We start from the raw sequence: 23,110 nt of genomic DNA, 5'->3' as shown, positions 1-23,110 counted from the left end.
TTATAATTATTTAATTAAATTGACCTAACAAGCCTAAAATATTTTTTTAAAAACTTAAGCCTAACCTTTTTATTTAAATAAATCTTTTTAAAATTGAAGCCCAAACTTTCTAATAAATAAGTTGGGTCAGTCCAGACTTTAAATAGATCAAGCCATAAGTCCCAACAACAACCTAACCCATTCCCATTCCATCCCTAATAATAAATAAAATAATCTTGACACAATAATAATTCATCTTATGATATTTTAAACATAAATTTTTTAATGTCTTTAAAGAAGTATCAAATATATTTTCTTACGTACTGTAAATTATTATAAAAAGTCTGCATTGAATTTTATGATTTTGAGATAATCAATAAAAAAAATCAATTTTCAACCTTTTAACATGTGCCTCAATACACGTTAAGAAAACTGTTTTAAAATGATATACATATCAAATTCTGAGCTTATGTTAAGAATATGAACGTTAAATACCAAAATGACGAGTGCAAATACAGCAAACCGAGTTGAAAACATACTAAGTATTACTCAAAATCATCATCATTGATATTTGCAGGACATGATCGTTTCTGTGGTACTACTTTATTTACATGAGAGTAATCGGTCTGAAATGCTAGATTCATGGAGGTGTTTTTGTTAATCCGGACAGAATTTAGTTTTTCCTTCGTCCGAGCATTGGGAATGGAAGGTGACGTATTAGCAACACCAGAAGCAGACCGCAGTGGCAGTTTATTATGTAAAGGAAAAGGAGTGGAATTTTGTTTACCGTTCTGCTTTGACTTGACTAATTCCTTATTTGGTTCCTTTTGCTGTAGTTTGGGACTGGTGATGGACTCAATGGGTACCAGGTGTCCGTTAACTTGGTTTGTAAAGACAAACGTCACCTGAAAAATACAAAGCCGCGAATGCAATCAAGTTTGCTCCAGTCAAGTGTTGTGCAAATAATTATCTTGGGCAAATTTCTTATTTAGGGATTGACATGATTAACTTCAAAGTGAAACAAAGGTACTTCGGGTAAAATAAATATATTCAACCGGTACAGAAATTTTATTGTCTGCAATAATCTTGTCATGAAAGGTATTTGGGGATAGAAGAGGTACCATTCTGAAGACAATTTCCAAAATTTTCATGATATAACATATGAAGATGGCTTGTCTACCTATGTATTCCCACTTTCTCATGCAATGAGAATATACTTGAAAGTTAAAAAAGGCAAGCAGAAGTTTAACATCTCCAAACGTAAAGACTGCCACTCCATTTAATCTAGTCATATATTCCACACTTAATGAGCTTTATCTATTCTCTATCATTAGCGAAAGGGAGTTCAAGAATGCCAGAACTAGGAACCTACAGAGCATATCATCGATTGGCAAATTGAGTTAAATAGGATTTTTTCATCGCTTTAGAGGAGTCAAATCCCTTTAATTTAATTAATTTTATAGGAAAAAAAGTGAGGGAAGGACAATGTGTTAAAAATAAAAAGCTTATGGCACACCTCATCACCGGCTGAAGCCTGAAGGATAGCATCTGGTACAGAAGTTGGGTAAAAATGATGGCCCCAACTACCCAAATCCTCTTCCAATGGGGTTCCTACCTGCAACAAAGGTATGTATCGACGAGTTCAAAACTAGAGTTAATATGTTCTTTGCATTCCCTTGAACAAGAGGTACGATCGACGCTGCTAAAGATTGCCAGTGGTAGATTAAAAAAAAAGAAAAGAAACTGAGAAAGTTGAACAAAAGACCTCCACCCAAAAAGCAAAAGAAACTGATAAACTCTTGCGTACATAAATTTTTATATCCACATTACACAAAAGCAACCTGTTTTTCTGATCTTTTTAAATTCTGTAGGCAGCCGGCAATTCCTGCAAATCCACCTATATCAGAGGTATCTTCATCAGATTCACTATCAATAATTGTTTGGGCGTCAGTGCTTTGAGGCTCATCATATGTTTGGCACCGACTGCACCGCATCTTTTCATGAATCTCTGACCTAAAGAAACATAATAAAGCAAACATTAGACTGATAGACAGTGTAAGAATTGGGTTATCATTCTTTTCACTTTATCACACCATCAGTATCAATTATGTTGACAATTGCCCCATGACCTACTTCCTTTGAGATCATTGTGTTTTCAAGACGATTCCATGACCAATTACATTTATTAAACGAATTGAATTGGTATGGGTAACAGAAGAAAAAGAGATTCAAATTGATTATACTAAGGAAATAGCACAAGAAAACCTAGAACTCACCCAAACGAACACAAACTGTTTCAGGGTCATCTGACCAGTTCGATTCTACTATTATACAAATTTAGAACTGTAAAAAATTAAGGCTGTATCTACCAATTAGTTTGAATTAAAATATTTCATAAACATGAGTCACTTTTTAGATAAGTATTTATAAAAAAAAAACAATATAGATAAAACTTCTCTTATAAATTAGGAAGGGCGAAACCAAAAAAACAGCAAGAAGCAAGATCAGAAAGAAAGAAACGTGATGACGATTGACGGAGGAAAAGCTAGAAAACCGCAACCCTAAACATTCTGGATCAAGTATAAGAAAACACTAGCAAAGATGATGTTATAAGTGGGAAGGATTCCACTTATACAAGTCCTCACTGCACTCACGAATGCGGGATCCCACACGTAAAATCAAAGAACACACAGTACTCACAGGGATTCAATCCCTGAAAATTCAATATTATTTTCTCATATATGAAATTGTGATTACAAAGGATATTTATAGAAGTACTTAAGGACTTCTAACGATTAGTTTGACAATCTTCCCTCTATAATTCTCAACTAACAACTACTAACTTTTTCATTACAAAATATATCCTTTTATTATTTATAATAGTTTCCCCTCCTTCGGAAAAGCCTTGTCCTCAAGGCATGCAACTAGAAGGTTGCTGCAACAAGACTTCCCACTTCGCTTCTGGAAATCTAACTTTCAAATCGTATAGTTCTACCCAACAAGCATCTTCTGGGTCTAACTGATCCCATTGCACTAAAACTTTTGTGACTGTCCGGTTAGCCTTCTTCTTCATCCGTCTATCTAGTATTGCAATAAGTTGGACTTCAAGGTCTCCATCTTCATTGTAGTTTGGTAAAGGCTAGTTTTGAATGTTGTGTCCATGACATTTCTTCAACAGGGAAATGTGAAAAAATTATGTATTTTAGAGCCTTGGGGCAGCTCTAACTTATATGCTACTTGTCTGATTCTTTCCAATACTTTGAAAAGGTCGAAATATCGTGCAGCAAGTTTATGGAATGATGTGTTAGGCAAGGAGGTCTTCTTATAGGACTGTAACTTCAAATAAACTAGATCACCAACTTTGTATTCTTTCTCAGTTCTTTTCTTATTTGCATTCATCTTCATTCTGTCTTGAGCCTGTTGTAAATTCTTCTTTAATAATGCGACAATCTTGTCCCTAGTCATAACAATGTAATCAACTGCTTGTATCATTGAATCACCTACCAATAACAGTGTATTTAATATAGGTGGGTAGCCATACAAGGCTTCAAATGGAGTAACTTGGGTTGAAGAGTAGAACTTGGTATTATACCAATATTTAGCCAATGCGAGAAATTCTATCCATTTAGATGGAATGCTTCTAGTAACATACCATAGGTAACCTTCAAGTGCCTTATTTAGTGCTTCAGATTGGCCATCCATTTGAGGGTGGAAGGTTGTTGATTTCAGCAGCTGCACTCCATGGATGCTAAATAGGTCCTTTCAGAATGCACTCATGAAAATGGGATCTCTATTTGATATTATCTTTGCTGGCCAACCATGTAGTTTGACTACCTTGTCCATGAATGAGTGTGCGACTTTAGGTGCAGACAAGGGATGAGCAAAAAAAATAAAGTGGGTATATTTAGTTAATCTGTCTATGACTACCAAAATAATTGTCTTGCCTTTTGATGATGGGAGTCCTACAATAAAGTCCATTGATATGGATTGCCAAGCTTGGTGAGGGATGGGTAGAGGTTGAAGGAGACCTACAGGATGGGTGAGCTGGGACTTGTACCGTTGGCATATATCATAGTTCTAGACCCAATCCTTCACTGACTGTTGCATTTCTGTCCATCAGAAAACTTCTCTCAATCTTCTATATGTTTGTGAGTCTCCTGAATGCCCTCCAAGAGCAAAATTATGGTAATAAGCTAAGAGTTTCCGTCTAATCGTGATATCTCCCCCAACCACTATGTTGCCGTTTCTTTTGAGAATTCATGTTGCCACGCTAAATTTTTTGTAAGGCTGTTGAGTCATGCCGATTTTATCTTAGATTTTTTGTAATTTCGTATCATTCTGCCATGTGGCTTTGACTTCTTGTAAGATTTTTTATCCAATTTGGAATATAGAGCATAAGCTGCTGCCAGTCTCATTCCTTGACAATGCATTCGCTACTATATTTTCTCTACCCTTCTTATATTCAATAGAGAAATCCAATCCCATTAGCTTCTCCAAACCCCAATTCTGCATCAATGTTGTAGGAGGCTGCTCCAGGGTATATTTGAGTGCTTTTTGATCTGTTTTAATCTTGAAATGATTTCCTAACAGGTAATGCTGCCATTTTTTTACAGCAAATAAAATAGTATAAAATTCTTTCTCATATGCTGATAATAAACGATACCTCACTCCCATTGCTCTGCTAATGAAGGCCACTAGATGTCCTTGCTAGAGAAGAACTGCTCCTATTCTTTGGCCAGAAGCATTTGTTTCAATTGTGAATTCATCATCAAAATTCAGTAGTGCTAGTACAGGAGCTTTAGTGAGTGCCATTTTCAGCCTTTGAAATGCTTTTTCTGTTTCCTTAGTCCACTAAAATGCTGTATCTTTCTTTAGTAGGTTGGTTAATACTTGCGCAATTTTGCCATAATTCTAAATAAATCTTCTATAGTAGCCTGAAAGCCCTAAAAATCCTCTGAGCTGTTTGCCATTGGTAGGAGAAGTTCATGCTATGACAGCATCTACTTTAGCAGGATCGGATGCTACACCTTGTGCTGAAATTATATGCCCTAGGTATTCAACCTGTTGCTGTGCAAATGAACATTTTTTTCTGTTAAGGACCAACTGATTATCCATCAGAATCTGAAATGCTATTTGTAAGTGTTGGAGTTGATCATCCCAAGTCTTGGAATAAACCAAGATATCATCGAAGAAAACCAAATGAATTTTCTCAAATGTGGTCTGAATATGTCATTCATCAAATTCTGGAATGTGGCTGGTGCATTGGTGAGCCCAAATGGAAGGACTACCCATTCATAGTGGCCACTATGAGTTTTAAAAGCTATCTTGTGGATATCAGACTTCTCCATTCTGATTTAATTATAGCCACTTCTCAAGTCTAACTTAGTGAAGTAGGTTGCTCTTACTAGTTCATCCAGTAAATCCTCAATGATCAGAATAGGAAATTTATTTTTCACTGTTAGAGAATTCAATTTCCTATAATTAGTGCATAGCCTACATCCTCCATCTTTTTTTCTGACTAACACCATTGGAGATGCAAAGGCATTGTAGCTTTCTCTGATAAAACCACTTGCAAGCATATTCTGCACTATGTCTTCAATAACTGTTTTTTGTGAATATAGATATTGGTATAGCTTGGAGTGTATTGGATCATCTTTTAATAGTGTGATTTGTTGATCATATTTTCTTTGAGGAGGTAACTGGTGTAGCTCCTGAAATAATGCCGCATAATGCAACAACAATTCTTCCAATTCTACTTTTTGTGACTTTGTGAGGTCCTCAATAGCTCCTACAACAATTGGGGAATTGTTGAGGTGAATCATGTTTGAGATAATCAGAAACATTGCTCGACAAATGTTGGAACCAATCATGCTTTTCAGTGCTGGCTACAGTCTGTTTTGTTGTTCTCCTTCTAATAATACAATATCATCATTATGCACAAATTGCATTGTAAGTTTTGAGCAATTCCATCTAATTTCATCATAAGTCATTGCATGCCCAAAATTGCTCCATAGTGTGATCCAGGGAGAACTAAGAACTCACTTATAAACTCGCCCTTTAAATTTTCAACGTAATTGTTCACACTTCTTATTGATGAGTAATTACTTTTCACTAGCTACCATAATTGAAAATTCTTTTATGAATTGAGTTTTAAGTCCTAGAGACTTAATTCATTTATCACTGATAAAGTTATGAGTAGATCCAGTATCCATTAAAAAAGGGACCTCTTGTTTCTTGATCAGGCCTCTCAGCTGTAATGTTTGGCCACCAACAATGCCCTTAAGTGCCTGCAGAGAAATGTGGTCATCATCCTCGTACAAAAGTTAGTTTCCAATGTGCAAAGCTTCCTCTACTATTGTTGTATCTTCAAGTTTTGCTTGATCATCACTACCATCTCCTTGTGCAGTAAAGATGGCACTTAACTTCTCCCAAACCTTGCATTTCTATCTATGAAACTTTTCCTATGGTTCACCACAAAATCTACACAGGCCTTTGGAAATCCTCTCATTCATCTCTTTTCTATTTGGAGTAACACCCGCTGTCTTGATCTCTTTGTGTATTAGAAGCAGCAGATGCTACTGATTGAGATTGCTGAAAATTAGTGACAGGAATGTTTCATTGGCTCATATTAGAATAGCTCCAAGCATGAATTCTCCCTTTTGAGGTTTCTGAATAGGGACTCTTTACTGTTGTTAATCTTTTCTCCCATTCTTGCATAATATCATCCTATAGTCGTGCAATTGGCATGGCATCTTGGACAGATTAAGGATTGTGAACACAAACAGATTTCTCCAAAGAGGAATGTGAGTCTCCTAAGAAAAAATTAATTGTCATCTCCTCAGAAACTGTTACTCTAGCTAATAATTCAACAAATCTTTGAAGGTACTCTATCACAGTTAAATCTTGTCTCAACTTAGATAATTCAAAAAGTGGATCATCGTAATTACCCATATCAAAACGTGTTGCGACAATAATCAAGATTGTTTGCCAAGATTTGTTCTTGGATGCATTGAGCGCCATGTAATGACATTGCCATGTGAAAGCCTTTCCATCCATGGATAGAAGTTTTCCTCGCTGTTCCTCTGGCGTATTTTCTAATTTAAAAAATTGTTCCGCCTTGGCGCGCCATTCCCGATAATTTGATCTATCAAAAGAAGGAAATGGGATGTGAGCACGTTCGAGCACTTGCATCCTTCGACATTATTCTCGTCTTCAACTTCGATCTTAGGTTTGACACAGGAAGTGGAACCAGTTGATGACATTTGTGCAAGAACTTGTTCCAGCATTGCTGACATTGACTCCATCGCCATCTTTGTGTCATGACGTGATTCAGCAAGACGTTCTTCTAATCTTTTCTCTAAGACTTGAATACGTTCTTTAAGATCTTTGTTTGTTGTTGAACTTCCCATTATCGTTGTCAGCTAAAACTGATACCAATTGTTGTAAGTGGGAAGGATTCCACGTATACAAGTCCTCACTACACTCACGAATGCGGGATCCCACACGTAAAATCAAAGAACACACACAATACTCACAAGGATTCAATTCCTAAAAATTCAATATTATTTTTTCATATATGAAATTGTAATTACAAAGAATATTTATAGAAGTACTTAAGGACTTCTAACGATTAGTTTTACAATCTTCCTTCTATAATTCCCAACTAACAACTATTAACTTTTTCATTACAAAATGTATTCTTTTATTATTTATAATAGATGAAGGTGAAAAACAAGAAACACTACAAGAGAGAAGCAAACTTGGTCGAACAAGCAACAAAGAGCATGCAATAACCTTGGAGGTTTGGTTCTCGAACAACCCCTCACCACAGCAGTCACACGACTTGTATTTGGCCATGGAAGCTGCGACAGAGATTGGTGGTCTTATGCATGCTATTCAAGCCAAAACTGTCGGTCTTTGGTGCTCAAACGATGACTGAGGTTATACTGACTGAAGATATGAATGGGCATTGCAATCGCACCATTTTTTTTGTTCCAAACAGTCACACCTTAACAGCAGGGGAAAAATGGCTGTGGCTGGCCCAAAAGCAGAGCAGTCAATTTTCGACAAGGAAGAGAGAACAACCAATGAAAGGTTTTTTATTTTTACACCATCCTCTTTTTTGAGAAATGTATTAGTTATTTTTGAAAACCACTTTCAAATTTTTTTGGAAGGGTAGTGGGAAAAAAAAAATTACCCCAATAAAGAAAGGGGAGGACTAGAACTACAAAAAATGGTTTTGACCGAATGTATCAAACCATAAACAATGAAGCAGATTCTCTTCCATCACTAATAACCCAAGTGAGGAGGGAAAGAAATGTTGGGTCTGACCCAATGTTATCAAATGGCGGCCATGGCGGCGCCATGGCAGTTCTGAAGACAGCCGTTAAACCGCCTCCGTTAGATGACGGATTCAGATGGCGGCACCATGGTGGCCGTTACCCGCATGGCAGTAGCGGCAGCCATGGCGGAAATCCTTCAAAAATGGCGGATTCGACGGTTTAGGCCCAAACCCGACCCTGCCCAATGGTGACCCGCGCAGAAATAAGGTTAGTACCCCTCTTCTTTGACACTCAAAGCCGACCCCATCTCAGATCTCTCTCTCTCTCTTCTAATCCCTCTCGTTTCCGATCTCATCTCCCGTCTCCGATCTCACATCTCTGATCTCATCTCCGTTCGTCTGGACTCTACAATCCCTCTCATCTCTATTCGTCTCTTTGTTCTCCGACGTCGCACTCATCTTCCATTACTGTTTTCTTTGACTTGTTACTGTTCTGCTGGTGGCTGTGACTGTTCTCCATCTCCTGCGACCCTTTTTTTTCGGTAGCAATCTTTTTTTGCATTTCCCTCTCCCAATTTTTTTTTTATTTCTTCCTTTCTGTTTTTCTCTTTCCATGGTTCAATTTTTTCTTCAACCACCTTTCTGTTTTTTCTGAGTTTATCCTCAAAAAAGCCCATTATATTTATTTCAGCTTCTCTTAACATGGCTCAACAAGAATCTTCATCATCAAGAGTTTCTAATCGATCCGACCTGGGATGAAAATACGCTCATTCATTGAAAGAGGGTAATACAAACAACATTGTATGTAACTTTTGTGGAAAAGTTATGAGTGCTGGAATTACTAGAGTGAAACAACATTTGATTGGAAAGAAAGGTAATGTGAAAGCTTGTCCCAAGTGTCCCGAAGAAGTTAGAAAAAAGATTGAGGCATATCAAAAGAATAAAAAGAGTCAAAACAACTTTGAAATGCCAAATGTGAGAAGCTTTGAAAGTGTAAGCTATAATGAAAGTGAGAATGAGGAGGATACCCAAACACATACTATTGCCATGGGTAATCAGAAAGGGCCAATGGATTTGTTTTGTAGAAAGCCAGAAAATGCAATTGAAAAAAGGAAAAAGTTAAAATCGAGACAAACAAATATAAGAGAAGTTTGTGACAAAGAAGCCAAAGTAAAGGTCCATCAATACATAGCTCGATTTTGGTATCAAGCTAGCCTTTCCTTTAACCTCATTAAAATGAAGAGCTTTCAAGAAATGCTTACAGCTGTTGGTGCTTTCGGTCCAAATTTACCAGCTCCAAGTTATCATGATATTCGAGTTCCACTTCTAAAGAAAGAGTTAGAATATACCGATTCCCTCATGAAAGATCATAAAAAGCAATGGAGCAAACATGGCTGTTCCATCATGTCAGATGCATGGACCGATCGAAAGCAAAGATGCTTGATTAATTTTTTGGTCAACTCTCCTACTGGTACTATGTTTGTGAGGTCTATTGATGGATCTAATTTTGTGAAGACTGGTGAAAAATTATTTGAGATGCTTGATGCTCTTGTGGAAGAGATTGGAGAAGATAAAGTTGTGCAAGTGATAACGGATAATGAAAGCAATTATGTCTTGGCTGGTAAGATGTTAGAAGCAAAAAGACCACATCTTTATTAGACTCCTTGTGCAGCTCATTGCATAGATCTTATGCTTGAAGATATTGGAAAGCTTCCTTTGATAAAGAAGATAATTCAAAGGGGAATATCGGTTGTTGGCTTTATTTACAGTCATTCAAGTACCTTGAGTTTGTTGAGAAATTTTACAAACAAGAGAGAATTGGTAAGACATGCAGTTACTCGATTTGTAACTTCTTTTCTATCATTAGAAAGGCTTCACCAAGAAAAAATAAATTTTAGAAAGATGTTTACTTCTGAGGAATGGTGTAAAAACAAGTTATCAAAGGAAGCTAAAGGGAAGCAAGCAACAAAAATTCTATTAAATCCTGTATTTTGGAATAATGTGGTGTATACTTTGAAAATCATGGCTCCTCTTGTCCAGGTGTTACGTTTAGTTGATGAAGAAAGAAGACCAGCCATGGGGTATATTTATGAAGCAATGGAGAAAAGTAAAGAAGCTATCATGTAGTCATTCAAAAATAATGAAAGTAAATACAAAGATGTGTTTGCAATCATTGATAACAGATGGACTTGTCAGCTTCACCGTCCATTACATGCAGCTGGTCACATTTTAAACCCAGAATTTTACTATGACAACCCTCAAATTGAATTTGATTTGGAAGTTACAAATGGGTTATATGATTGTATCAAGAGATTGGTGCCAAGTCGGGATGTGCAACAAAACATATTACTTGAATTACCAATTTACAAGAGCAATGGTGGTCTCTTTGAGTCCGACTTTGCAAAATCACAAAAAAAAAGCATTGCTCCTGGTAATTCATCAAATTCTTCAATATTTTAATTTTAAGGTTATACTTCATCTTTAGAATTATAATTTATCTTTCGTTTTATAGTTCAATGGTAGAGAATGTATGGACATTCAGCTCCACATTTGCAGCAATTAGCTATCAAAATTTTAAGCTTGACATGTAGTGCATCCGGATGTGAACGCAACTGGAGTGTTTTTGAGCAAGTAATTTTCTATCTCTCGAGCCTACTACTTTCTTTTAGAAATTAGAGAGAAACAAATTAATATTCTTATAATTAAACTCACGTTGCAGATTCATTCAAAGAAGAAAAATAGGCTTGATCACAAAAAATTACATGACTTGGCTTATGTGAAATACAACCAACAACTCAAAGAACATTACAATCTTAAAGATATAATTGATCCAATTACACTCAATGATATTAATGAGTGTAATGAGTAGTTAGTTGGAGAAATGGATAATGATGCTCTAGATGAGGATGCTGGAAATGACTTAGTTTTTTATGGTGATAACACTTTAAATTGGGCAACTGTTTATGAAGCTTCTGGAATTGGAGAGCCTACAACATAAACTAGGCGTCATTCTAAGAAAAGAAAGAGTCCATCAAGTGGTATCACTATCAAAGCTGCAAAAGTTGCCAAGATCAAGGCATGTTCAATAACAAAAAGAAAAGAGAAAATGGTTCTTGAAGATGATGATGAAGAATTAGAAGATGAAGAAATGTCGGAAAAAACAGAAGATGAATTAGAATTTAATCTTCCACAATCTGAAGGAGAAGAGAAGGAGGGATATGCCTTGGTGGATGAGAAAGAGGATGATTATGTTGGAGTTGAAGAAGAAGACTAAACTAATAATCTTTATTTTTATTGTTAACTTGACATTTGATAATTAAATATTTTGTATTTAATTATACTTTGGATTAAAGGTTATGTTACATATATTTTGAGTTAATTATTTTTTATTATTTTCTGTGACCTATAGTATTTTTTTATATATTTTATTACATCTGCCATAAATCTACCATAACCTGCCATGGCGGCCGCCATAACTTTATGGCAGTTTTTTGAGTTTCCGCCATGAGCCGCCATCCGCCATTGATAACATTGGTCTGACCCAGTAAAGGAAAAATTCTTTTTCTAATTTACTGGGTTAGACCAACAGAAGCAAGTGAAGGCGATCAGCTGTCATCCACAGTCTGTATATTCACCTTGAGGATAAAAGGTAAATGTTTGCGGGAGCTATGCTGAATTTTCCAACCGCTAGTCATTATTCCTCCCCTGTATCTATCTTTGGCTGTGCATCAAATTCAATGATTTCAAAAACATGGATATTTGAGGATCCTATCATAATTAGAATTAGTTTAGTTCAATCTAGTCATCATTCAACATCCGAAGACAGAAGAATCTTGATGACTGTACTGGGTAACAAACTCTTTTAATGGTGGTGCCATGAGAATAAGAGGAAATGAATGAACAGTTGAGATCAATGGAATTGGTTTTCTTGGCCTAGAAAGTAGGTTTAGAATGATATTTTGGTCTCCTTTGACATGTTTCACTGTAAAATCATACCTTGGAAACCAATTTTTTAACCGAAGCTTGAGGATCACAAGGCATTTTGTTCTTAAAATCCAAAATTCAAGAAAAAGAGGAATTATACATCTGAACTTCAAAACTATATCCTCTTAAATGAAAATCAAATTTTTGAATTCCATATTTGACAACAAATGCTTCTTTGTATGTTGTATGATAATATTTTTCTACTTCTTTGAATTGTCAGCTAGCATGACCACTATGCCTTTTTTCCATTAGTTTCAAGCAGGAAAGCTTCCCAATAATGATCAGTGGCGTCTGTCTACAGAATTCTTTTCCCTTCTCCAAGTATCTTGAGAGTAAGAGGATTTTGTGCCATCTTTTTGAAGTATATGACCACCTAAGTTTGGGAATTCCCCTATGAAGGGACATTTTTTTGGAGAAGCTTAGACAGCTGAGTGGTGTATTTTGCTGCATTGGGGATGAAATTCTCCTAAAAATTGTTTGAATTTACTTAGCTGGAGATTTTTATCTGGAAAGTTGAGAAGTTCTTCAGCAATGTAAAGTTGTGGTTAATAATTATTTGAGAAAAATCATTCCTGAGAAACCTATCTGGTTTTGACCAAGCTAGATTTTCTTCTCTAAGAGCATAATCTCATATTTTTTGGATATAACAAAAAACTAATTAAGGACATCTCTATGAGATTTTTCATCTTTTGAAAACAAAAGGACACATCAATGTAGATAAGTATCCTATTCAATATCGGCTCAAAGATTCTTGTCATGGCCTTTTAAAATAATAAAAGAGTAAATTTGAGGCCAAAAGGTAATACCTTCCACTGGTACTGAACATTAGGAATACATAAGGTTATTTTGTATCAATCAACGGGATCTATTCCAAGTTTCCAGAAACCTGATTTCATATCAAACTTGGAAAAATGAGGGTTCCCTGAAGTGAGAGTAATAGGCTGAAGATGTTGGTGGAGGAGCAAAGAAAGGATGTATTAATGTTTCAATTTTATTTTGTGGTTGAAGCTAAGAATTGATTAAATCATCCATTTCTTTTATCTAGGATTTCAAACTCCTAATTCCTCTTTCCTTCTAATTGAATTCTTCTATAAAACAGGCTTTGTCTCTCAACATATGCACTATCTCTCCTACTAGTTTTGCTATTTGACTTTTTGTAATACTTTTGAGACTTGTCTGACAAATACTTAAGTCTTTCATCAGTCTTATCCAAATTATCAGATATCTAGTTAATCTTGGTATCTATCTTTTTGAGGATGATATTTTGGGCATTGGACGTTTCAGATTGCCAATTTAAGACTTCTTCAGCTTGAGACGAGGCTTGAGTTTTCATCTAGTTGTACCTTACTAGGTATGATTAGAGGTTTGGTAGACTCTAGAAAAAGGATTAGTTTTCCTTTCAAGAGAAAGAAAATCTTGTTCATATTGGCTTGATGCAAATGAAAACATCATACAAGAGATTGGTTCAAGTATTATAGTAATTGGTTTATATGGTTCAGAGGGATGAGGCTAAGTGATAAGGTCTGAGTCATTTGGAGGTGAAAGGAGAACTTCTCTTAGTATTACGAGAGTCTAATAATAAATTGGTAATGGTTCCCTCTTATGAATTCCTATCCAAGGTGTATACCCTAGGTCTCTTTTCCTAGGATTTGGAGGAGGTTTGCATGGTGTTTTCTTTCTTTTTGGCTGGTCATCATCAGATTCTTCATTAGTTGTATCTCCAGTAATGCATCCAACAATTACATTCTGAATCACACATAGAAGGGTCAATATCCCACATGAAATGTTCATCAAATATATCGAACAAAATAGCAGATCCATTAGATCTGAAACTACAAATAGAGATTCCATCTTCTTCTTCTACAGGTGTTATTATCATGGACTGAAAACAACTTAAGGACAGGCTAGATTCAACTTCTGTTCTTTTGAAGATGGTTTTTATATACCCATCAACAAATCTTCTAAATGTTACATCAAAAGTTTAGATTAGTTTACTGTTTAATTGGTTACCCATTCAAGAGGTATCATCTTGATTAATTCCTCTCTGGGTATCTGCCTTGGAACCTGCATGATGGAAGGAACTTCTTCATCTCTATTGGCAATCACAAACAAGTTGTCATCAGCACCTCCTGGATTTGATGATCATAGGCATGATTTTGCAACATATAGATCATTCCTAATGAAGTGTAGCAAATAGAGCTTCTCCAACCTACTCTGTTCTTGTAATCTGAACTTGAACTTTGAGTGTTGTTGGTAAAGTACAATCTTTGAGTAAAACATTATAATTTGGAAAGATTGTCAAGACAACACTTCCCACATGAAGGGTGGTTAGTAAAGTAGCAATTACTGCATGCTTATAATAGAGATAGGTGGTATCTAAAAGAGTTAATCTAGCAATTACTAGTAGATTTTCTCTACCATGAAGAGACAGAACTAATCTTACAACTCCAAAGTGCAGGGCTGTATATCCTTCATACCTCTAGGACTCAATAAACATTTTTGGAATTTCAAGATCTATGTATTGTTCCTGGGAAGTTGCTCTAAGGTCATACTGGTTCATTCTTGAGGATTGAACATACTCTTTAATAGGATATTGTTTCTTGAGAATGAGCATATTAACCATGTTGGCTATGGATTTCTTTCTTCTAAAGACATTGTATGGGCTCAATAAAGGTGTGATGGTTTCTAAGTGTTTGTGATCATTAGGATGTAAGTGTACTCAATCAGATTTTCTATTTTCTTAGAGGCAGTCTTTATGCAGGATTTGGTTGGTATTATTCATTATTCTAAAATTCTTACTCACTTTACTTATGATGTTTATAGCTTTTAATTCCTCTTCTCAACAAAGACTTTAGACTTTGATACCAAGTCTTGTCAAGAGCCTTCCATATCATAAACATTGTAGACCATTCACACCATATTTCTAATAATTTGAGCAACCCAATGCATTTTTCTCAGAATCATGATGCTCTATAATCATACTACATTCATAATATAAAGGATCGTAAAACTTAGATCTTTGGTCAGAAGTTTTCTGATGCCTAGGATCATCTCAAAGAGACAAGTGCAGAGCATACTCACTTCTAGATTAGGACTAGAAAATAAATATTATAAGTAAAGCTTTCAAAGAGAGAGTTTAGAAAGAACTCATAATTATATAAGACAAGGTTTATTTGATTTCAGTCTGCCAAATACTCAGGTTACTCTCCGGAAAGAATAGCTAGACTCAGGACCATCTTCATAATTCATAAGCGTTATTTCCAAGTACCAAGCACCATATGCATGAGTCTTTTGCATATTTGTATGGTAGCCCCACGAGTAAATATAGGTCAAAGAGGAAAGGAATGCATTACTTGATGTTCTCATGAAAAGTAAACAAATCACGAAGATCCTCTGCTGAAAGAAAGTTTCCCTGACAATAAACAGCATTACAAAATGAATAAGATTGTGACACATGGAATAAGCAGCATCAGCTTGAACACTTAGTATAAGCAGCAATCTCAACCTGTGCCACAAAGCTATCAGTTTGCTCCTGCTGAATGACCTTTTGCAACCCTTCTTTTGACATCTGACGCTGGTAGACCTACACACAACTTGAGCAGTTCAGTGAAGGGAGAATATAAACAGAAATAGCTCAATGAAGGAACTAACGTAAAATGAATAAAAAAACGTAAGATGCATGTGTATACTTAATTATCACTATTCACAACTAAATATACCTTTTCCTCTATTGTTCCGGCACTCAAAAATCTATAAATATAAACTCTTTTCTTTTGTCCATCCCGCCATACTCTTGCTGCCGCCTTTTTATGGGTAAGGAAGAAAAACAAACCAAAGAAAAGACGTAAGATATAGAGATAAAGAGAGAGAAAAGAAAGCATGCACATAAAGATTTCAACTGCGACAACTAAACCCAGGGTATCACTTGTTTATCATTTGCTGGATTCCAATCAGGATCGAACAAGACAAGTCGATTTCCACCAATCAAATTGAGTCCACAACCACCAGCCTTGCTGCTTAAGAGAAAAACAAATTCATCCTGCCATATGTCAATTATTTTTATCAAAGGATGATCGCATATGATGCAAAATGAATTTCATGAGAGGAAAAGTCTAAAATGGGAAGCAATTTACCTTGGATGGATCATTAAAGCAGTTGACCAACTTCTGCCTTTTACTGATTGATGTAGAGCCATCAAGCCTCAAGTGAGGGTACCTCCGTTCCCGACACAATTGAGCAAAAAGATCAAGAGTCTGTTAAATGGGAGATAGTTTAGTAAAGCAAGGGAGTAGAAGGTAACAAAAGGAAGCATGAAAGATTGAATTAGCCATGAAGAAGCTATTTCTCCTGTATACTACATATATAACTGTAAAATCTAGTTCATAGCAAGCACTTTATCTAATAAAACCAGAGAACTGTCACAGACGATTCAAATTTTCCATTTTCCTTCCTTGGGTTTATATGTTTTCTTCTTCAATGACGTGGTACCAGAGCTTGGGGAGATAAACGCTAGTCCCTACCTGCTTGGCCCACTGCAGCTGTTAAACTCGAGTAAGCACATTGAATTATGTATTTATTACTGGAAACAATTTATTATATAGGTCAGAATTATTGTAGAAGACACAGAAAACACAAGGTTGAATAACAACCCTTCGGTATTCACCTAGTAAAAATAGTCATTGAATTACCACCCCCGAATCCCATACGCATAAAGCATCAGGCACCAACTGTCACACCATTCAATAACTGCCTAAATAACAGGATAAAGACAGAAATAATACAAAAAAATAACAATTCAGACTCATAACTACCTAAATAACTTCCTGAAGAGAATTATTGTACAAACACGAATAATTCAGTTCAAGTAGGTATAAGTCTGCTTCTTGTTCCATCTCACATAAACTTTAAATAGCCTATCAGCAGCAGTGACCAAATCCTATTGTTCCTCCATGATTCACAGCTAGTGGTGAACATCAACATTGTCACTAGCCTCAATTCAACTGGGAACAGAACCCCAGAACATCAACTGGATTACCATGAACTATATTTCAATTTTTAAATACGGGCAAAATTATGAAAACATAATGCAATATAGATATTTCTCCCATGTAGAAAAGATATAATTCATATCTGATGAGTTAAAAAAGAGATATGTAGGTTTTGTATGTGTTATAATTAAGCACAGTTAGTGCAAGTTTGACATCAGTAATAGATGTCTGTTAATTGGCATAGAGGCATAGTTGATTGTATGTATTTATAGCTTAGATTTAGCATCACATTATCCTGTATTAAATGATGTACATTTATAAATATACCCTGTGCAGATCAATTAGTTATAGTCACATAATTTCCATATAAATTTTATACGGATACGGTATTGGTAATCTACAGGCTGAAAGCCCTATTCCTGTTCTCACAGCTGCACATCAACCAATCACAAACTTTCCAGCAATGCCCACCTCTGACTGCCACCACTTCTCACTGACCTCCACCATCATTGGAGACCATTTCTGATGAGCTACGACAGTTGGCAAACATTTTCAGAAAACATTAACCAGGGGTGACTTTTAAGCAAATTTTCCAACAAAAAATATGCCTTTTTTTCTGTTACTGTAAAAACTGTATTCAATCTCTTCCTCCACCTTATACTATCTCACCTCCCCGCTACTGTCATGTATGAATCTTATTTCATAATAAACAGTCACATGAGTCAGCTACAAATGCTATTAAAAAAGAGTACCTCAATGTGACCTCTCATTTTTTACCACATACCTGAGTGTAGTTTGAGACAAGGACAATGCGGTCATTAGTTCTCTGACGCAAATGGGCAAGTAATCTTGCTAAGACATGCATTTTCCCAGATAACTCAACCCAAGCTCCATGCCCTCCTGTCCATGAGCCAGACCTATAAAGTATACCCCTATATGATTACTAACTTAAGATGCCAAAAGCGTAACTGAAAATTCAATTAAAAATATCTACCTTCCAGATAACATTTCTGGAGGGAAGAATCGAATGCAGTCCTCAAAACCTGAAGTTCCTGGACTTCCACTTCGTATGGTATCATAGATAAGCTACAAGACACTATCTTCAGTGAGAATGAAAGTTCGAATGGAACTTTTAAGACATGAAAGGAGAAGATGGGTTTCCTTCACAATTTTTAGTAGAGGTTCTAGAGTTAAGAGGAGAAAATTGATGAAATTCAAAGATTATGGAAAGTCGACTTACCAATTCAAATGATACCGAGAGAAAAGCTTTCATAACTTATTATTTATGAGGAAAATATTAAGCGGGTAATAGTTACAAACTGAATTTTATCCAAAAAATATACTGATAGGAGCAATAAAACTCCTCACTCTCCTCCAGAAGAAAAGATCCAGATCATACCTTTGGATGATTGCACAACTTTTTCAGAGCTGTTATGTAGGCCAAAATCTTTGATTGCTTCAATTCTTCAGTAATTACTCGTTTAACCTGTGTTTGAGGACACGGATTAATCAATATTCAACAGTGTAAAACACCTTATGGAAAATGTCTGCTTAATCAAACCTGGACCTTACATTTTTGGATTGTATAAAATGTTTGTAAAGGTCTGACTGTAGTGGAGTTAACTTGCAGCAAACAACTTCAATCATCTGTCCCAAGAAAGAAACAGATCATAGAAATAAGATTAGCAACACAACTAATCACCAATTACCTACACAGTTACTTTCATGTGCTTTAAGGGCCTCATATATCTTATCAAGAACAAATAGGGATAAACCCTAACTACAAAGATAAAACACTGGAGAGATTCAAGGTCTGCACCTGCCAATGCCCAAAGGTCCCAATTTTCTCACAAAATGACAAGATGTCTTCCCTTTTTAACCCTTTTTCATATTTATACACATAACACCCAAATTGTAAGATGATGGTTTGATGCCTAAAGCTAGGTGAAGAGCAGAAAGTAGAAACCTTAATCGATCATGTGGTTAGGCAAGCTTCAAGATAGACACTCACTCCACTGGGGCATCTTAGGCCCTAAAGGTAGAGATGACACCATGACCAAGAAAGAGTGGAACGTTTGTAAAAGCGACCAGACCACACACCCTCTAAAACCACTGTCCTGGTATTGTAATAACTTGCACTAAAATAGATTTCACCCACCTCTTCAGCAAAGTCTGCCATTTGTCTATTACACCCTATTTAGTCTAAGTCTTTCAACCCTCTAACTACCCAAACAGACTACAAACACAATCTCCCAAAAAAGCATGCCCATACTGTAGTCTAAGAAAGCCTGACTTTGTCACAATCCAGCAGTTCAGGCTTCTTGTCATACACTCCCAACACATGATATAAGGTGGCAAGTTAGTAGAATGGCAGACACCAAGAAAACCAGTAACAGAGAAAAACACCCATTACTAATGTCTCCAAAACCTCTCTATGATTCTCCCCTTGATCATTCATTGCCATGGTCCTATGTCATGTCTATCCATTCATCACCAAAACAAATAAAGGCACCCGCTCTTCAACCTCTCAACTCCACCAAGCACACTTGATTAAGTTTACAAACCCAAATCTGAAAAATAATTCCGAAACATGGAAAAAATTAGGATTTTGCTTCTACTTGGTGCAAAGTTTAGAGGGTTTTTTCTTATAGATATATCATGGGATTCTGTAGCTTTGATTCATTGATGTTTGATTTGTTCTCTACTGTTTCTTCTCTTTTATTTTCTGAAAAAGATCTCTTGTTCTCCTAACTTTTCATAATCATCTCTGTCCTAATGAATTTATTCTTTTATCATATAAGAAACAAACATGTATGGTTCTAATTATTCAATGGAAGGAAAGAATTAATTTTTCAAAAACACTACAATTGAAAATGCAGGGAAAAAGAAAAATAAAAAAAAAAGATTGTTGACATATAGTCTTTTTCTTCAAAGCAAAAGAATATGTGATTGAATTGTGCAACAAGTCAGTAAGTTTTGCAGATAAATAAATAAGAGTACCATACCTTTGGTGGCAAGTGATTTGATAACAATGCATTAGTCCTTCTTAATATGAACTGCACAAGTGTATTGTCCAGTCAATCTTCACAAAAACAGAATTATACTTTCTTATGAGAACACACCAAAAAAATAAAAATAAAAAACAGTTGCACTTCATTACCTTTCAGCTATCAGTTCTACATAATATATTATTTTAGCTATCAAGCAAGATTACAACTTCAATTACCGGTAATGGATAACAATACAGCTCTCTAAACGTACAGAGTGGAATCTCAGTCACATGTATTACCTGATTAACTTTAACACTTAATTCTGCTGAGCGTTCAGCACCTAGCTTCTTCTCTTCTGCAGTAGCAGCAGGTTCTCTTCCACAAATAATTGGTGCCTTCACAATAAAAGTAAGCCATAGTAAAAATCAGAAGCAAAGAGAGGGGGGAAAACCCACTCCAGCATCACATCTCCTGAAAGCGCTCAGAAGTTGGTTTCGCTTGTTATCTTATCAGTCTCTAATAGAGAATATTCTGTACATACTATAAACTTAACAACTGGATAACTCCTCTTTCTTAATTACTCGTATATTCTGACAGAATGAGCTAAAGCATTTGAAACAATGTGCATTCAAAATCTAATCAATGTACCTCATAGTAACGTCGAAAATGTGTAATATCACCCAATATTCCAGGATTAGTAAAGTTAACCATTGCAAAGAATTCTTCCAAGTCATTCTGCAAGTAGCATATGTTCAAAACAAAAAATTAAAATATAATTATGTGAGGATTTTTGGATTGTAACACACAAGACAGAGGGATAATCATGCATAGATCCTCACTTGCAAAGGAGTTCCTGACAACAAAATTCTACGTTTGCATGGGAGAGCTGCCAATGCCTAATACAGGAAGTTTTGTGAGAAGCTCGGAAACATTTCTTTAAAGGAGAGAGGGAAAGAACTCCTAAAATACCCGGTTTGTTATTGTCTGATCATTTTTCAGTCTGTGAGCCTCGTCACATATGAGAAGGTGACAAGAGTCACCAGAGCTAAACTTTGATGAATGCATTCGGAATGTTTCATATGAAACAATGAGCACCTGAAAATAGGGGGATTTAAACAGAGTACATATGTAGTTCAAGCTATTAAAACAAATGCAGAATGGTTGGAAATTTCACCTGTAAATTGCTTTGGGGACTTGTAAAACTTTCAATCCCAGAGATAACATCTTCTCTTGTGCTTTCACATAGAGCAACGAGATGAACTCTTTCTCCAACCCACTTCTTGATTTCATCTTCCCAATTGCTGACAAGGCTGGTAGGAGTCACAATGATGGCCTTTCTAACCATTGGCTTGCCATCAAACCCTTGACAAAGAAGAGTATACAATAACGTGATCGACTGCAATGTCTTCCCCAAGCTGTACAACAAAGGCGGCACTATAATGAAAGAAGCTGGGAAAAAAAGAAAAGGGTAGGGTGGTAATGTCAACACTTGAAAAGAAAGAAGTTACCCCATATCATCGGCCAAAATGCATCCATGTATATTGGGGGTGGTACACAGCCCTGAGACACAATCAAACATGAACTGAACCCCTTCTCTGCATCAAAAGAAATGCTTATTTGATATTGAATCGAGGTAAAAGTATGGGCAATGAATGGAGTGCGGTTGATGATGATGATGACCTCTGATGTGGACGAAGGTAACGAACGAGCAATGGGTGAACTGCTATCTCTGTCAAATTAGAATTAGGAGGTTCATCCTCGGAGTCTTGAGGGTGCCACAACACTAGAGGATCAATCCCAGGGGGCAAAGATGGTTCAACTTCAAGATCAACATCAACATCAGCATGGCTTTCTGGTAGATTGAATTTGAACTCCTCGAACGCGGGTCTAGGAATAGAAGAGCAAGAGCCCCATGGAACAAACCTTTTGCGGACGGAAAGCCTACGAGTGAGGTCTTGATTGTAACTGGAAGCATCAGATTTGGAGCATGGAGGCTTGAAGGGCTTTCTACAAACCTCTGCCCCTTGCGATACTGATAGAAGTCGCGGTAGCAACGGTTGCCTCTTCACAATCAGGTTACCCCTACAATTTTCTTTTATTTCAAAAACAAATGGAAAAACATTGCATTTTCAATTTCATGATTCAACGCCTTACCTCACTAGGGCATCCACATTCTGCGATTTCCGTTGTTCGATATCATCGTCGCCGGAATCAGAAGAAGAATACCACACTGCTTCATCTTCCTCTTCCTCCATTTTCACGCCCCCCCCCCCCCCCGCCAAAACTTTTCATTTTCATTTTATAACTACAATTCAATTTGTTCACTTTCGTCTAATTCCTTCCGTCAACATTCCTACTCTAATTTTTCCCGCTCACCCTTTATTTCCCAATTTTTATTTTTATTTTTATTTTTATTAATTTCATTTCATAATAAAATATAAATATATCATTTGATATATGCTATGCATCTCTTTGCCTAAACTAATAAATATAAAATCATAAATCATGATGAAATGACTATTATTATGAAAATTAAATTAATTAATTAAACATTGTGGCAATATAAAATATTAAAAAATATGAATTTCAATCAGTTGAATTTAAGCATATAATAATGATAATAATAAATTTTTATTTATAAATAAAATATTGATTATGATTCTATATCTTTTATATAATAAATATTTGAATTTAACTCTAAAGACTATACTAACGAAATTAAAATACTAATAAGTTAAAAAGTGAGATGTTATAATAAAAATATATATATATACTAATAACTTATTTAAATGAAATTTTTATAGTAAAAAGTCAAAATAAAGATCATTATTTTATTATAAAAATATTATGAAAATAATAAAATGAAGAAAAAAAGTATTCAAGAATAT

At 35.7% G+C, this 23,110-nt stretch overlaps 1 protein-coding gene across 1 annotated transcript; it reads right to left on the bottom strand.

Moving 5' to 3' along the window:
• Nucleotides 1-524: 524 nt before the first annotated feature.
• On the bottom strand, nt 525-22,485 carry LOC113870332 (protein CHROMATIN REMODELING 25). Its single transcript, XM_027506926.1, has 21 exons — nt 22,377-22,485; nt 21,903-22,304; nt 21,731-21,817; nt 21,397-21,637; nt 21,192-21,317; nt 21,062-21,118; nt 20,871-20,957; nt 20,522-20,617; nt 20,238-20,288; nt 18,805-18,879; nt 18,632-18,718; nt 18,227-18,318; nt 18,017-18,149; nt 16,378-16,497; nt 16,170-16,283; nt 15,964-16,047; nt 15,750-15,827; nt 15,598-15,656; nt 1,821-1,992; nt 1,496-1,594; nt 525-884 (listed from the first exon to the last, which is right to left on the bottom strand). The coding sequence occupies exons 1-21, from the start codon at nt 22,475-22,477 to the stop codon at nt 525-527; spliced, it is 2,721 nt and encodes a 906-aa protein (XP_027362727.1). The 5' UTR covers nt 22,478-22,485.
• Between the last annotated feature and the right edge of the window lie 625 nt (nt 22,486-23,110).

Source organism: Abrus precatorius, unplaced genomic scaffold, assembly GCF_003935025.1.
Source record: "Abrus precatorius isolate BTA unplaced genomic scaffold, Abrus_2018 Scaffold6, whole genome shotgun sequence".
NCBI lineage: Eukaryota > Viridiplantae > Streptophyta > Magnoliopsida > Fabales > Fabaceae > Abrus > Abrus precatorius.
This window is presented reverse-complemented; position numbering and strand designations above follow the sequence as displayed.

What these genes read in the sequence shown, in the direction of transcription:
- LOC113870332 (XM_027506926.1), bottom strand. Translation starts at nt 22,477, where the DNA reads ATGGAGGAAGAGGAAGATGAAGCAGTGTGGTATTCTTCTTCTGATTCC. An exon ending in AATGTGGATGCCCTAGTGAG is followed by an intron (nt 22,305 to 22,376) that starts GTAAGGCGTTGA and finishes AGAAAATTGTAG; the next exon opens with GGGTAACCTGATTGTGAAGA. An exon ending in GCTTTAATGATCCATCCAAG is followed by an intron (nt 16,284 to 16,377) that starts GTAAATTGCTTC and finishes GACATATGGCAG; the next exon opens with GATGAATTTGTTTTTCTCTT.